The 15,956-nt window shown below is 37.3% G+C and overlaps 1 protein-coding gene across 1 annotated transcript in view; it reads left to right on the top strand.

Moving 5' to 3' along the window:
- LOC136872320 (integrin alpha-PS5) overlaps window positions 1-13,404 on the top strand; it is a 122,851-nt gene extending 109,447 nt beyond the window's left edge. The window contains exons 14-16 of the mRNA XM_067146135.2: window positions 5,417-5,549; window positions 5,710-5,769; window positions 11,553-13,404. Of these exons, the coding sequence (XP_067002236.2) occupies window positions 5,417-5,549; window positions 5,710-5,769; window positions 11,553-11,591 (232 nt within the window). The 3' untranslated portion in view covers window positions 11,592-13,404. The remainder of the gene's footprint in view (window positions 1-5,416; window positions 5,550-5,709; window positions 5,770-11,552) is intronic.
- Window positions 13,405-15,956: the final 2,552 nt, after the last annotated feature.

Raw genomic sequence — 15,956 nt, 5'->3', positions numbered from 1 at the left:
ACGACCTGCGACGACTACAAGCCTCCGGAGCGGCTATTAACCATAGAACCTATGCAGTGGTGCCCACTCCTTCGTATATCCTAGCCCAGCTATCCGCAAACCCCTCTATTGTCCCCTTCGCCAAAGTGTCTCAACCCTGAACATCACACCAGCAATCATCACCTTCCTTCACTACAACTACAACCACCACGACCACCACAACGTCCGCCTACACCCCCTCCCCACTTCCAGTTACTACTGTCACGACTTGTCACCCTTCGCCCGTAATGTCATCTTCCCTCCCAATTTACTCGACTCCTGCACCCCAGCAACTCCCTACCACCTCCGTGCCTGCGACTTCGACCGCCACCACTCTGCCACTACCACCTACACAGGACAACATCACAGCCGCTGCCACGTCATCTTCGCCCCAGCAACCACCACCAGCCTTCCACACCATGTCAAATTGTGTTCTCCGTGGGATAGCACCGGATATCTCTGAACGGGACATCATACAGGAACTACAAACAGAAGGCGTTCCAGCTCGACGCGCCTTCCGGATCCACAACGTTAACGGCCCCACATATATGGTGCGACTCCATCTTCCCACTCCAGATGACGTCCACAATCTCATTAGCACCGGCACCCGAATCCAAGGACATCGATACCAAGTGGAGCCTTCTCGCTCCCCACTCTCAACAGTTCGCCAACCCCACAACAACCCACATCATCGCCCCCGGCCTGGCCCTCCTCCTGTTCCACCCCCCTCAACCCCTTGGTCCACCCCCTCCCCAATCTAGTCACTTTCTCCTACCCCTACCAACATTAGATATAATCTGCCTTCTCACCACAACTCTTCATAACATCACCGCTACTCTCCACCTGCTCTTTATACATCTTCCCCCTGGCGTTCTCTTCTAAACTTCTCCCATCGCATACACACATCTCCTGTCATTTCCCACTTCGTCTACCCACCTTCCTTCTCCATCGCATCTCCTCGACCCGTTCGCTTCTCTTGGCCATTAAAACATTAAAACATTAAAACATTAAAAAAAAAAAAAAAGCCTCTATGGTATGCACTAGCCATGCGTCTTGGTAGTTGTGCTATTTACCAACTGATGAGCCCAACTTAACACACTGGGGTGAAACTCTGGCAACCAGGAATGAGTTACCTGAAAAATTTATAATGTCCAATAATGGACCAACTATTGGTATTACATACCACATAGTCGAGCATCTTGTCTCCTTACTCCAAAGTCTTCCCACCCCCCACAGTTTGCAAAATTTTAGTAACCCTACTGCTTTGTCGGAATTTGTGGCAATAGGCATAGAATCTCAAGGATAATATAAACCACCTATTCAGTTCTTTCCATGTTTAATGTGGTTTGAATCTACATGAATTTATGTAGACTTATAAGGTCAGGTACATGTTTCACCCATTATTTTGCGCATCTTCAGCTTGTAGACAACCTTTAGGTCAAGGTTTGGGACCTTTTTAACTAATATATGATGTAATATACAAACATTAATAATGTCTTAAGACTAATATGCCAGGATAATAATGTTAAAAATGTGAACTGAACATAACTGTGGGTAACATAAGTTAATGGTGTTTTAAACATTAAAACTTGTCGGTCCTGTTCTTCTAACTTGAAAATATGTCTAAAACTAAAATGGATCTTTTTCTTCTATCATAAGTCTTGGGTTCATTTGGCTGCTATATCATTTCATGTTCTTGATGTACCATAACTTGTGTTAGAATGTGTTGTCAACAACAAGCGGAGATTTTGAACTGATTGTTAATTGTAGGCTCGTCAAGATTGAAAATGTAAATTTAAATTAATGGTGTTTTCACACAGTTAAAACTTGGCAGTTCTATTCTAGCCCATTTAACTTAAAAATATGTTCAAAACTAAAATGGATCTTCTACTTTCTCAACACTTATGATAGAGAAGGATATTGATACTGGGGCTTATTTGACCCACATATTTCATTTTCATGTTCTTGAGGCAACTAATATTGAACTGTGTTGTCAAACACTAGTGGAGATTTAAAACCGATTGTTATAAATAGACTGGTCAAGAACGTTGTTGTGAATGAAACTGTAAGCATCTTGACTTCGGGCCTCATGCAACGTCAAGAAATTGTAACATCATCTTCAGTACGGAAGAATAATGAGAGTTGTTACTTATCTAATCTGCTTGTCATATTCATATTCAGCAAATTTCTTTTCTTAAGAAAACTCTTCCTTGCTTGTGCTAATCTTCATTTTATATCCTCCTTACTTCTGCCATTATTAGTTATTTTACTACCCAAGTAACAATATTCATCTACTTCCTTTAAGACTTCATTTCCTAATCTAATATTTCTGGCATCGCCTGTCTTCATTCGACTGCACTCCATTACTTTTGTTTTGGACTTATTTATTTTCATCTTGTACTCCTTACCCAAGACTTCGTCCATATCATTCAGCAACTTCTTGAGATTTCTGCAGTCTCAGATAAAATAACAATATCATCAGCAAATCCCAAGGTTTTGATTTCCTCTCCTTGGATTGTGATTCCCTTCCCCAATTCCTCTTTGATTTCCTTTACTGCCTCTTCTATGTAAACACTGAAAAGGATGGGGGACAAATTGCAGCCTTGCCTCACTCCTTTCTGGATTGCTCCTTCTTTTTCAAAGCCCTTGATTTTATCACTGCAGACTGATTTTTATACAGATTGTAGATAATTCCTCGTTCTTGGTACCTGATCCCAATCACCTTCAGAATCTCAAATAGCTTGGTCCAATCAACATTATCAAATGCCTTTTCTAGATCTATGAACGTCTTGTACCTGGGCTTGTCCTTAATTCAATCCTCTAAGATCAGAGTTAAAGTCAGTATTGCTTCACGTGTTCCTACATTTCTTCTGAAGCCAAATTGATCTTCTCCCAACTCAGCATCAACTTGTCTTTCCGTTCTTCTGTAAATAAGACATGTTAAAATTTTGCAAGCATGAGATACTAAACTAATGGTGCGGTAGTTTTCACACTTGTCAGCACCGGCTTTTTTGGGAATAGGTATAACAACATTCTGCCGAAAATCGGATGGCACTTCTCCTGTCTCATACATCCTACACACTAAATGGAATAGCCTTACCATGCTGGTTTCTCCTGAGGCAGATAGTAATTCAGAGGGAATGTCATCAATTCCACATCCCTTGTACCTATTTAAGCCTCTCCCAGGTCTGTCAAACTCTGACCTCTAAATTGGGTCTCCTATTTCATCAGCATCAACAGCCTCTTCTTGTTCCAGAGCCCAATCATCTACAGAAATACTTATGAAAAATGTATAGTCTGCCCACCATCCAAAATTGCTATGTTTTTAGTGTACACAGATCCTCTCTTTTTGAAATTATTTCAAATGAAAGAAGAGTTTGATTATTACATTGCCAGCTCTGTGTTGTACCTTATGTTTTTAACCTCTGACAACACGAAACGTTTGTACCGCAGCCAGCAGTTACTCAGGGAATGAAGAATGGGTAAGTCATAAACTTCAATGGGCGAATTATCTGCATTAGTTTTTATTTTATGCATGTTTTTGTGTGACAGGTACGCTCAAACTATGGGCGGGCAAATTAAATATGATTCCACAGTCAACAATGTGGCCATTTATTGTGACTTGAATGGATGCTTTCATTGACCTATTGGTTTCCTTTCCTCCTCTCGTGTTTGTCCTGTGTTCCTACTATTTTATCATCAGTATTCATGTTTAGATTTAGAGATCCATGTACCAACAGAAATGGATCGTGGAATCTACTATGTGGCAGAAGCTTCAGCTTGGAAACACATCACAAATTCATCAGATGTTACGTATATTCATTGTTTCTGTATGGTACTGAAACATGGACTCTGAAATATAACAGAATTAGGAAAGTAAATGCATTCAAAACGTGGGTTTTCCATAGGATGTTATGGAACTCGTGAACTATGTCTCCAATGCTGTCAGACTCAAGTGCATGAGGGAGGGAACGAATGGTGGTCTGTACAATCAAGAAAAGAGGAGTGATAAGTACAACTTACTAAAATTAATCATGCAGGGTAAAATTGATGGATGTAGAGGTCACAGTCAAAGCGAATTCTCCTGGCTAAGGGACTTATGGGACTGGACAGGACTGGTAGACTGATGAGGACAGCTGAACTTCGTGCAGTTATTGTGACCAAGGAAGGCAGCATCTCTCAAGAATGAAGAAATATTGGGCTGACAGGAAATTAAAAAATCCTTTTTATAATTGACTAGAGTGGCCAAGTGTAGGCCATAACATCGAAACTAAACAAAATAAATTATGTATATGTGTTCAGTCCTCAGCCCAAAGGCTGGTTGGATCCTCAACAGCTCTACCATTAGCTGTCATAGATGGCCTAGGCGTCAGTGAAGAGGCGTACTAGGGAAATGAGGAGTGAGGTAGTTTCCCGTTGCTTTCGTCTCTGAGCCAGCTGTTGCTATTACATAACAGTGTACCAAGCCCACTAAAATGCCTGCACCAACCGACTCTATGAACAACACTTGCACACCATTCATAGCAGGGAATGGCTGCATAAGGAATGGCATTACTAGCATCGCTCATACCTCAGTCACTTTCATTGTCAAAGCCAAGGATAACACTGAGACAGATCAGTGAAAGTTAACAAAATTACTGTAGCCCATATCGGAAGACATAGTGCACTGTAAACACTAGGTCTTGTCAGCAAAGGCATAAATAAATTATAAGTGGTTAAATTACATAATGACACCTTTCATTACTTCTCACATGGGAACTTAAATAAACCTCAAATGTTAATATAACTAAGGAAATATTTTCCGTGAAGATAATGCCTAAGTTATATTCTCAGAAGGCTGAATTTTATAAAAATTATTTTCTTTCGTCTGTGTGGAAAACTAAAAGTCAGAAAGAATTAAAATAACTTACATTTACTAGTTTTAAATTTCATGTGGAATGACTTTTAAATATCCTCTGGGACTTTATGACCTATATGTATTACTGGAGTATGTTTGGGTTATAATGTTATTCAGATGCTATTAAATTGATCATTGTTGCTGTTGTTTGAGTCATCAGTCAATAGACTGGTTTGATGCGGCACTCCATGCCACCCTATCCTGTGTTAATCTTTTCATTTCTACATCATAATATCCATATCAATAACATGACTGTTTATTTGCTCATAAATAACAAAGTTTTCAAATTAATCCTGTAGAAGCAATATTCTTCTGCGAGCTCTTCTAAATATTCATTTCGTAGACAATAACAATGAATAAATTCATCTTTATATAAGTTGAAAAATCAGGCAAAACAACAACAACAAGAAACAAATAAACAAAAAAGTCTCAGGGGCATAAAGAACAATTACATATAGGGCCTAATATATTCTGATAAATGATGTAATTTCTTTGTTTTAGAATACGTGAGAAAATGGTTCAAATTACAATGTGGAGAGCATTCCCAGACACAGGTGTAGCCTGGTGGATTTACTTCCTGGCCATCCTTGCTGGTATTTTGGTCTTAGCTGGAATCATCTGGTGCTGTTATAAGGTGAGTACCAGTGGTCTTCATCTCCTGCACTGCTTGTTGGTGTAATATTGTTAATTGGAGAAAAAGAGAAACTGCTTACAGACATTTATATGTTTTCATATTTTAGTATGTTGGTTCTCATTTCAAATGAATGAAAGGATTGTTTAACTTTTATTTCCAGCGTGGATTCTTCAGACGAGATATGCACATGCAGCTGCAAGCAATGAAGCAGCCCTCCCTGGTAAGCCTAATGCACATCTTTTCAATGTTTTAGTCGTATATAAAGACAGAAACAGGTGATGGTTGTTACTGTTTAAACCCTCCCATTGCTACCTTTATTTTACCGAGCGTGGTATTTTGACTACCCCGATACAGATATAATTTCAGCACAACAGTGAAAATCTAATTCAACTCAACCAAAGTAACTAAAACATTAGATAATAATGTATGTATTTGAGCTAGTAATGGGTGTAGAGAAAAATTCAACAATGTAATAATATTTTGTAAAACCTTCATTTTTGACTAATAGAAAAATAAGACATTTCATACCAAGTGGGGTAATGTTACAACCCCACCATTGTACCACATCATTTAATTTTAAAAAAACCAAAAAAATTGCGTCAGTCACAAGTGTAAATTAAATTTCAGTCATATTAGGTCTGTAACTCTTCAGATCAAATTATTACAGGGAAAATATCAACCTGGGGTAGTCAGAATACCCTCTTTGGTAATGCGAGGGTGAAGAGGAAGTACAACTGGGCAATCATCCTCTATTAACACCAATCAGAGGGAAAAAGGGACGGGGTCCAACAATTTGATAAATAAAGGTATCAGCCCAAGAAAGACAAGAGCCACGAAGGGCATGAAAATTAAAGACTCCTATGATTCACAAATCTAACACTGTTGGGATCAACAAAGAACAAGAGTTGACTAAGAGAAGTAGAATAGGACAGATGAAAATGAGGGGCCTTACACAAATAAGTGGAAGCAATGACAGGACTCGGTTAAGGGCCTCATGGTCACAAATCCATGCTTCCAAATTGTGAACCCTTGGCACGCCTTGTGACAGGCAGCGCATACTGTGTGTTGATATTATTCTACCACCCCAACCAACAGGATGATGCAGAGAGACACATGGTGTGGAAGGTAACTCGTGCATGGAAACACAACTCTTAATAGATCTTGGTAAGTAGATTGAAATGCTGAGCCTCAAGTGCCTGTAGCATGCACCATTCTCGAGGAAATAGTGTTTTTATACCAGTATATTTTGAATTGCAACACAGCAGCTCTGTGTGCATGCCCAAGCATCTGTTGTAAACAACAACAACTCATATATCATCCTTCTTGTTCTCCCCTTTGCATAGGAACAACATAGTATGATGAACTGTGTTATAATGTACACTGTTTGTGAATGGAACTTGATATCTGAAAGAAATGTTCATACATGAAATGAAAAGTTTGTGTCCATTACAGAGCTTAAATGAACACTTCAACCCTTGCAATGTATTTATTCCACAGTATCCACTTAATAAATCAACACTGCAGCATTCCATAACAAAATAAAATAAACTGAAATTTAATATAAGTTGCCGTGTTCCAGTGACAATACTTCAATAAGAACAGCCATAACACATTAAGAATGCTTGTGACCATCAAGTAGTCCTCTCTCCTGGTCATATGTTGGGGTCATCCAGGATCAGCTCCATCTCACATGTTCCTTGCTTTTGATATGATTGGATTGTGAAGTCCAAACAGTCCGAACATCATGCAATGCGATGCATTATTCACCCTGCCTCTCGCAGCTCAATTATATGGCCTCTGTTCAACCAGGTGTGCTTATCTTTCATAGAACATGCCTTGAAAGCATTGTATATCGCATTGCATTAACTCATTTAAGAACTATTCATTTAAGGCACAGAAAGAATGACTATAGCACCCTCGATCAGCGTATGTACATTTGCCATAATGTTCTGATAGAGGAAGTGACTAATAATGGCAAAATACTGAAATTTACCTATGATAATAAAGACATTTATAAATAAAAATATATAAAAGTAGAAAGCTAGAAAGGCAGCTGAGGTTGATAAGATTTCTGGGGATATATTAAAGACTATGGGTTGGGATAGAGTGCCATATCTGAATACTCATTTGATTACTGTTTGCATGAAGGAGTTATACCAAATGAATGGAGAGTTGCAATAGTAAGGGAAAGGGTGACAAACATAAAGCAGAATATTACAGGCCAGTCAGCTTGACGTGTGTAGTTTGCAAGCTCTGGGAAAGCATTCTTTCTGATTATGTTAGACACGTTTGCAAGATTACTAACTGATTTGATACAAGGCAGTTCGGATTTAGGAAAGGTTATTCCACTGAAGCTCAACTTGTAGGATTCCAGTAAGATATAGCAGATGTTTTAGATTCAGAAGGTCAAATAGACTGTATCCCTATTGACCTATCCAAGGCTTTTGATAGGGTAGATCATGGGAGATAACTGACAAAAATGAGGGCAATTGGACTAGACAAAAGAGTGGTTGAATGGGTGGCTATATTTCTTGAAAATAGAACTCAGAGAATTAGAGTAGGTGAAGCGTTATCTGATCCTGTAATGATTAAGAAGGGTGTCCCGCAGGGCAGTACTATTGGACCTTTATGTTTTCTTATATATATAAATGATATGTCGTGACTTACCTGGCCTGAGAGACGTTCTTGTAGGTTGGTCACCAGGCAGTTGGATGTTGAAATATTACCTGTCCTGCCGAGCAGAAAGTAGGGAGGTAATTGTAGGTGTGACTCTGTCCCGCAACTCACGAAATGAAAGAATTGATAATCTCCACTGACTTTTATTTCCTAAGACAACTAAGTCTATTATTTACAAGTATATACAAGTTGGATATGTCGTTCTGAAAAAGAAGAAAGCTTGCTCCACGCGCCTACTCTATGACTACGCGAATATCTGTGGTACGTATAACTTCCTGACACAAACAACTGCTCGAAAGAGCCTCGTTCTCCAAGTACGAATTACTGGTTGGGAGAGAGCCCCGCGCCATCTTGGCCTAGGGTTATATCTGCTCTCTTGAAGCAAAGGTCGATCCCTTCCCACTATCCTAGGGGTTGGGTCTTATGGGCGTTACTTAGCTATTCACCTTGTCAGTGGCGCCCTCAACTATTATTCTCAAATAATTATCCCAATACGTGCTGCCCTCTGGGCACTACTGTCTCTGTCTCACTTCGTACTTTTTGTTCCTCGTCTCTCTAAAGAGCAACTGTACTGGGGCTTGTTTCCCTGCCTTGTCCCTTTGTCGGACGTCGGCAAGCAGCTTATCTCGCATACCAACTCTGTTTGTCCACATCAAACAAACAAGTAAATATCCTTTCTTGTCAACAGGCTTTCGTAAGCGCATTTCACAAGCTGCTCTCCACTACGTATAACTTCTTGAAAAGTTCCTTCTTCCTTCTAAATATTAATTCTGACTATAATTATTATACAATTACTCTGATACTACAAGGTGTCTCATATCGATGATTATTATTCTAATACTAGTTTGTTTCCCTTGACACCTTGATATTGAGTTTCGGCTGCGAAACCCGGCTGCCGTCCATCTGGCAGTCCGTCGGTTCGAGCCCCTGGGAGGTCGGTACACGACAGATATGTGTAAATATCTGAAATCACAGATGAGGATACTTGTGGATGATGTTATACTGTATAGAGTAATAAATTAGTTGCAGGTCTGTGAGCGACTGCAGGGGGACTTAACAATGTAATGAGATGGACAACAGACAATGGTATGAATATAAATGGGATGAAAATTCAAGTTGTAAGTTTCACCAAGAGGAGAAGTCCTCTCAGTTTTAATTATTGTGTTGATGGGGTGATAGTACCTCATGAGGAACCTGGGAGTTGATATAAGGAATGATCTTCATTGGGGTAATCATATTAATCGAAGTAGTTAAGAAAGTTTACATATCTCTTCACATGGTTATGTGAGTAGGGGTTGTAGTAAGGATGTAAAGGAGAGGGCATAGAAGTAAGACTGCAGTTATGATATGGCTTCAGTATATAGGATTCTCACCAGGGCTACTTGACATGAGAACTGGAAAAAATTCAAAGGAAAGCAGCTCGATTTGTTCTGGATGATTTCCGATGAAGGAGTAGTGTTACTAAAATGTTGCAACTTTGGACTGGAAAGACTTGGGAGTAAGATGAGATGAGATGCTTGACTATGTGGTATGTTCCAAGCTGTCAGTGGTGAGTTGGCACAGAATTACATAAGCAGAAGAATAAACTTGATTGGAACATTTAAAAGTAGGAAAGATCATAATATGAAGATAAAGTTGGAATTCAAGAGGACACATTGGGGAAAATATTCATTTATCGGACAAGGAGTAAGGGATAGGAATAAATTATCAATGGAAATGTTCGATAAGTTTCCAAGTTCATTGAAAAGATTTAAACAAAAGCTAGGTAAACAATTATAAATAAATGTAAATATTAGGTAACAATTAATTGACAAGTAATCTTCCATCCTATATGCAGATCACTGATTATTGATTGATTGAAACTAAAGCTGTGTGCATACATTTCATTAATGAAGCTATTTACAATCTTTTGTGGTTACTGATTTTTTCTTTCTACAGTGTCGACAATTTATGTCAGTCACTTAGTACATTACATACTGTACTTTAGGGTGACCAGATGTCCCGATTGTCCCTTCTTTTAGTGCCTGTTTCATTGTCCTGTCAGAAACTTAACAGGACGTTTGCATTGGCTAGAGATAAAAGTAACATCTAAAATCCTAAATTGGAATGGTGCTGAACTCTCTTGGCAATTTATCTCACCTGTTAACGATTAAGCTCATTCTTTTATTGATCAGGCAAGTATCGTGTCAAGATCTAAGAGGCTATGTAAAAAAGGAAGATGATGTAACACTGTGACAAACTTAGCCATTTTATAGCTAAATGAAACATTTCTATATTTTCTAAAAGTAGGTTGATACCAGGGTTGCATTTGGGAGATGGTGAGTTCAAATCCCTCTGTCAACAGCCCTGAAGATGGTTTTCCATGGTTTCCCATTTTCACACTAGGTAAATGCTAGGGTTGTACTTTAATTAAGAACACAGCTGCTACCTTCCCAGTCCTGGTCCCTTCCCATTTTTCTGCCCCCAAAATCTTCACGTGTTAATATGACACTGAACAAGTAGAAGAAAAAAAACAACAACAACAAAAAAAACAAACAGATTTTGTCATTACTCTATACAGTACCAATATATGCTTTTTGTCTCAATACTAACTCTTCAATATCTGTAAATTAAATTATATTGTGGTATGCAGTTAGTTTCACAATATTTTCAATCCTTTGGAGTTGAGCCTACTGTTTTCCTGTTACATATGAGTCGTACTGTGCTTAAGTCTCTCAGAAAATACTGTTGCTAGTGGTATACATAAATATCTCACAGCTAGTTTTCTGAACTTGGGAAACGTGTTAGTTTTCCAATAATCATAAGCACTTGAAAGGGGGGCATAATAAATCTTTCAGGTATTTGGTGATTTCATCTTCAGAAGTAATGAATTTTTTTGTGACATTTTCTTGCATAATGACATCTTCCAAGCACCACATACCAGACAATTGTGCTGGACTGAAGAATGGGTCATCTGAAATAAATATTTTAAAAATATCTTTACTATACCTAATATTTTCATTTTCTTTACCAATAAAGCATTCAGTTTACATTCAGTAGAAAAATACAAGATGTGAGAGTAACTTATTTAATAATGTTTCAGTTAACAAATCTTTTTATTTTGTGAATAATATATTGTTTAATTTGTGGTAAGATTACCTATGTACAGGGTTATTATTTTTTGTTTGCATTCACTAGAATTAGTGCTGAACCATGTTACAGAACTTATGAAATGTCATTGAAATGTTCAAGAAAAGTGTCTCATTTTTCCTTATTCTAGATGTGTAACCTTACTGTGACCAATTTGTGTGTCATTTTATTAATTTATGATTTATAATATGATTTCAGGTTGAACAAGAATTTCTCTCTGAAAATTCAGACACGTGAAGTACTTTATAAAGTCAGCAGTGTCTACATCCAAAAGAAGACTGGTACTTGCCAAACCCAGTGACTAGACATAAATAAATCCAATGTGCCTTGGGAGTAAAAGTGTTAATATTGGCCTGTTTTAAGGTCATGAAGATATTTTTGTACATTCATTATTTCCAAATATGGTACTTTTAAAAGTTGTATCCAGTCAAATATGGCAGTGCCTGAGTTGTGATAGGCTTAGTACCTGTTAATTTTTATAATTGTGTAACAAGAGACATTGGTATTATCATGCTATAACACGTTAATATTATGTCCATTGCAAATTTCTATGAAGAAACAACAAATCGTAATATTTCCAGATATAAGAGAGGATGCCTGAAATTTTAGAATACGAGAGAATTAGGATTGAAGTACTGTAACGATCCTCATCCTAATCATCTACATTATATATTTGGATGCATTATTAGTGAAACTGAAAATCTCCATAGACTCTCTAGTAAGATTATTTCTATAGTCATCTTCCAGGTATCATTGGCAATAGGATCTACTAATTGCCTTTAACACAGATTGGATAATCTTATTGTCTTTGCTAACTGATGTATTGTTGACATGATGTGGGCTTTCACTGTGTTGAGAAAACGAGGTGAAACTCTTCACGTTTAGCAGAGAACTTAGCTCCGCATCTTCAGAAGAAAATCTCAACTGTTCCTGAGGAAGTCTTCTACAATAATGAGGGTTTGAATTTAAGAATATTTTTACTGTTGGAGAATTGTAGTGGTACGCTCGTTCGTCACCAGGTGGCTCGCTGTATGCTGGCACAGCACTCCAAGTGGGAGCTGACGACAACATTAAGCCCCTAACACATAGCTTGGAAGAACCAACTGGTGATGACGAACGTACAAATTTGAAAAACACCGAAACAAAAGAACAATATAGAAAGTACAGGGAAGAGAACTACCTATGTAAATCCTTAATGGCTGACATCCATGTATTACTTACTTGATAGCCAGTGTCCCTGTTGAAATTGTTAGGTTTTCTTACGTATTTCTACAGCTTCTAATATAATCCTAGACCTGTAGTGTTTAGTGTGGGTAAGAGCTCGAACATCTTGGAACACGATATCATGACCCGACGATAAGGTGTGCTTGGCTATCGCTGTCGCTGACTTGTCTGGCTGGTTAATGGGCAGGTGGTAGTGAAAGTGTTACCATCTCTTTGGGATTTACTATATGAAGAGACTGGAATTTTTTGTTGAGTTTGAAATGCAGAAAGCAGTATTTTAAAATGGGAAAATTGGTATTTTCAATTGAACATTTTTTATATTTTGAAAATCTAGCTCTCAAAATACGTTCTTATAAAAAGTCTGATGTTCTGTGCAGACAAGTGATGGTGCCTGTCAGACAAAATATTAACATGAGAGAAGGCTTTCACCATCTGCATTTGCACATGGCATCCATATAACTTTTAGGATGGATTGTGCAAAATCAGCATAGTTTATGGTCATTCCCTGCAACACAGAAATACCTGATAAGAATTAAGGTTTCACCCAAACACATTTCACTGCACACATGAACAATAATTCACTAATCTCCCTCCACTGCTTTTGTTATTGATGAGTGACCACGAGATTTTTGACTGTTAGTAAGATGTCGAGTGTTTTTGGATGGAATATTTTGTTTTCCATGATTAAATTAAACTTGTATCTTCATTCAGAGATGGTGCAGCTCTTTTCAGGCATACCCCCAATGGAGGCAAGCTGCATGTACCATTTCAACCGCATGCCAGTCCTCTTATCATTCTTAAATCTCTGGCAGTACCAGGAATCGACGCCCCCCCCCCCCCCCCCCCCCCCCCCCCCCCGAGGATGGCAGCTAATAACACTAACCGTTACGCTACGGAGGCAGACTTTTCCATGATGCCTGATGGTTACATGACTTGCACATTATGGTACTCTTATCTGTGCAATAAAATCCACGCTGGAAAGCTCCATCTCTTGCATATATTTTATGGTTAGGCATTTTGTGGCATTACAAACACACACATATTCACACAATGGAATAACTCCACCCATGCACACGCTTATTTAGCAGGCAGCAAACTAAAGTCAGCTATAACATCAGCATCTTGCAGGGTCTGCTCTTTCTTCAATAAGCAATTAAAATTTTTAATAATTTCAACCTACAATCTACAAAAATCGATGGTTGAGCACAAACTCAATACTATCGAAAACATTTATTACACAATTTCTAATGGACATTTTGTGTATAACTTTTACTAATTGCTTCAAATATGTCTATTCCTTGCAAAACATAGCAAATTTATTAGATTATATGACATTTGCAATGTTTTACGAGTTCAAAGAATTCTAAGGTTAAGTTATGAGTAGGTTCCCACCTTCCAATACTTATCAATTTCTATATAATAGGTTTATTAATTACATAACATAAACCATATAATCTCTAGTACATGTTTCGTTCCGATTATGGAACATCTTCAGCTAAAATTTGACAAAATGGCAAGACAATTAAAATACATTGATGTTATGATGATACAAAAGCTAAAAGATATGATAAAATGACACGAAGATTAAAACATTTAATTATGATGATGAAATAAAGTTCATTCATGTTGGTTAAAAATTCAACAAGTCAGTGTTCAAATGACAAATTAAAAACGGCGATTCGTCATTTGAACACTAACTTGTTGAATTTTTAACCAACATGAATGAACTTTATTTCATCATCATAATTATATGTTTTAATCTTCGTGCCATTTTATCATATCTTTTAGCTTTTGTATCATCATAACATCAATGTATTTTAATTGTCTTGCCATTTTGTCAAATTTTAGCTGAAGATGTTCCATAATCGGAATGAAACATGTACTAGAGATTATATGGTTTATGTTATGTAATTAATAAACCTATTATATAGAAATTGATAAGTATTGGAAGGTGGGAACCTACTCATAACTTAACCTCAGTTGTGCTGAGCCAATACGGAATAAATATGAGATTTATAAGCTGTTCAAAGAATTCAATAAAAGATTGAAGGCTTATTTTATAATATTAGCTTTATCCCTCATTGACAGTGCTTTTTATTCTTGGAGGATGAATAAAAAGTTATTTTTTTATAAATCAAACTGGAGTTTGTATATCAATAGTAAACCTAATTACATATACAAAACTATGTTTTTTTCAAAATTTGCAAAATCAACTGCAAAATATTTCATTCTCTAATCGAATGTTCTCTGCTCTACAAAATATGCTGGAAGTCTTATAGCAATTGATACTTTTATGGCTGGCGTTGCAAATCATATCAGCGTTTTCTGGGTTTTTAGGCCTGGAAAACACTGATATGATTGCTGGAAGTCTATTTCAAAATCAGGCTACTGTTATAAAATGTTATAAATTGATAATTCAGTTAATATTCATTGTTTTTATGTATTGACAGTAGATAATTCCAAATCCAAATCACATCATCTGGAAAGTTACAATGGATGAAATATTTAGATAGCATGATAATGGAATTGTTATGTTTGCATTCTGAAACACTTGTAGCAAAAGGAAGTTCTGTGCATCATCATCATCATCATCATCATCATCATCATCATCATCAGAATGAGTGGCTTTAATGAGTGAGTTTTGATGGATGTTCCCACATTCCATGGGTGATATTTATATAAGTGCTATTTTAATGGATTGTTCTCTGAATCTGGATCACAAGATATGCAATGTATAGCAGACTGTATCAGGAACTGAGATATCTTCTTGCACTAATTTTAGGAAGAAGAGATGTCTAGATGCCATGTTTTCCTGTTTTTTAAGTAATTTGACTATTCAGTTGGTCAGTACCCATGATACCCAAGAAGACAACAGATGTTCTAGTCAAATAAAGATATAAAATTTTACAGTGTGTGCAAGTGAGAGGATAGTTGTTAGGTTGCGTGATTTAACCCGTTCAACCCATGAGGTGATAGCAGAGCCTGCAATTTCGTTCAAGGCTGAGTCAAAGTTTATAATTTTCATATTCAGTATTGATGAAAAAATAATTATTGTAGATAAATGAGGTAATCCACCTTATCAATCTATATATATAAAATAAGAGTTTTGTCTGTACATTGCTCAGAATTTGAAAAGAATTGTATTTCTATATCAGTCATGTTCACAGTAACAAGGAAATGCACTTTTTACTTTTCCGTAATTTCTGTCTGTCTGTCTGCCTGTACACGCATCACGAGAAAACGGCTGAAGAGAATTTAATGAAAATCGGTATGTGAAGTTGGGGGATGAACCACTATAATCTAGGCTATAAATAATTTTACTCACGCTGAGTGAAATGGTAGTTGAGGGGAAGGCCTAAAACTTAATTCTCAAATATT

This window comes from Anabrus simplex, chromosome 4 (genome assembly GCF_040414725.1).
Source record: "Anabrus simplex isolate iqAnaSimp1 chromosome 4, ASM4041472v1, whole genome shotgun sequence".
Classification (NCBI taxonomy): Eukaryota; Metazoa; Arthropoda; class Insecta; order Orthoptera; family Tettigoniidae; genus Anabrus; species Anabrus simplex.
Note: the sequence above shows the minus strand (reverse complement) of the source record. Positions and strands in the feature narration are given on the sequence as shown.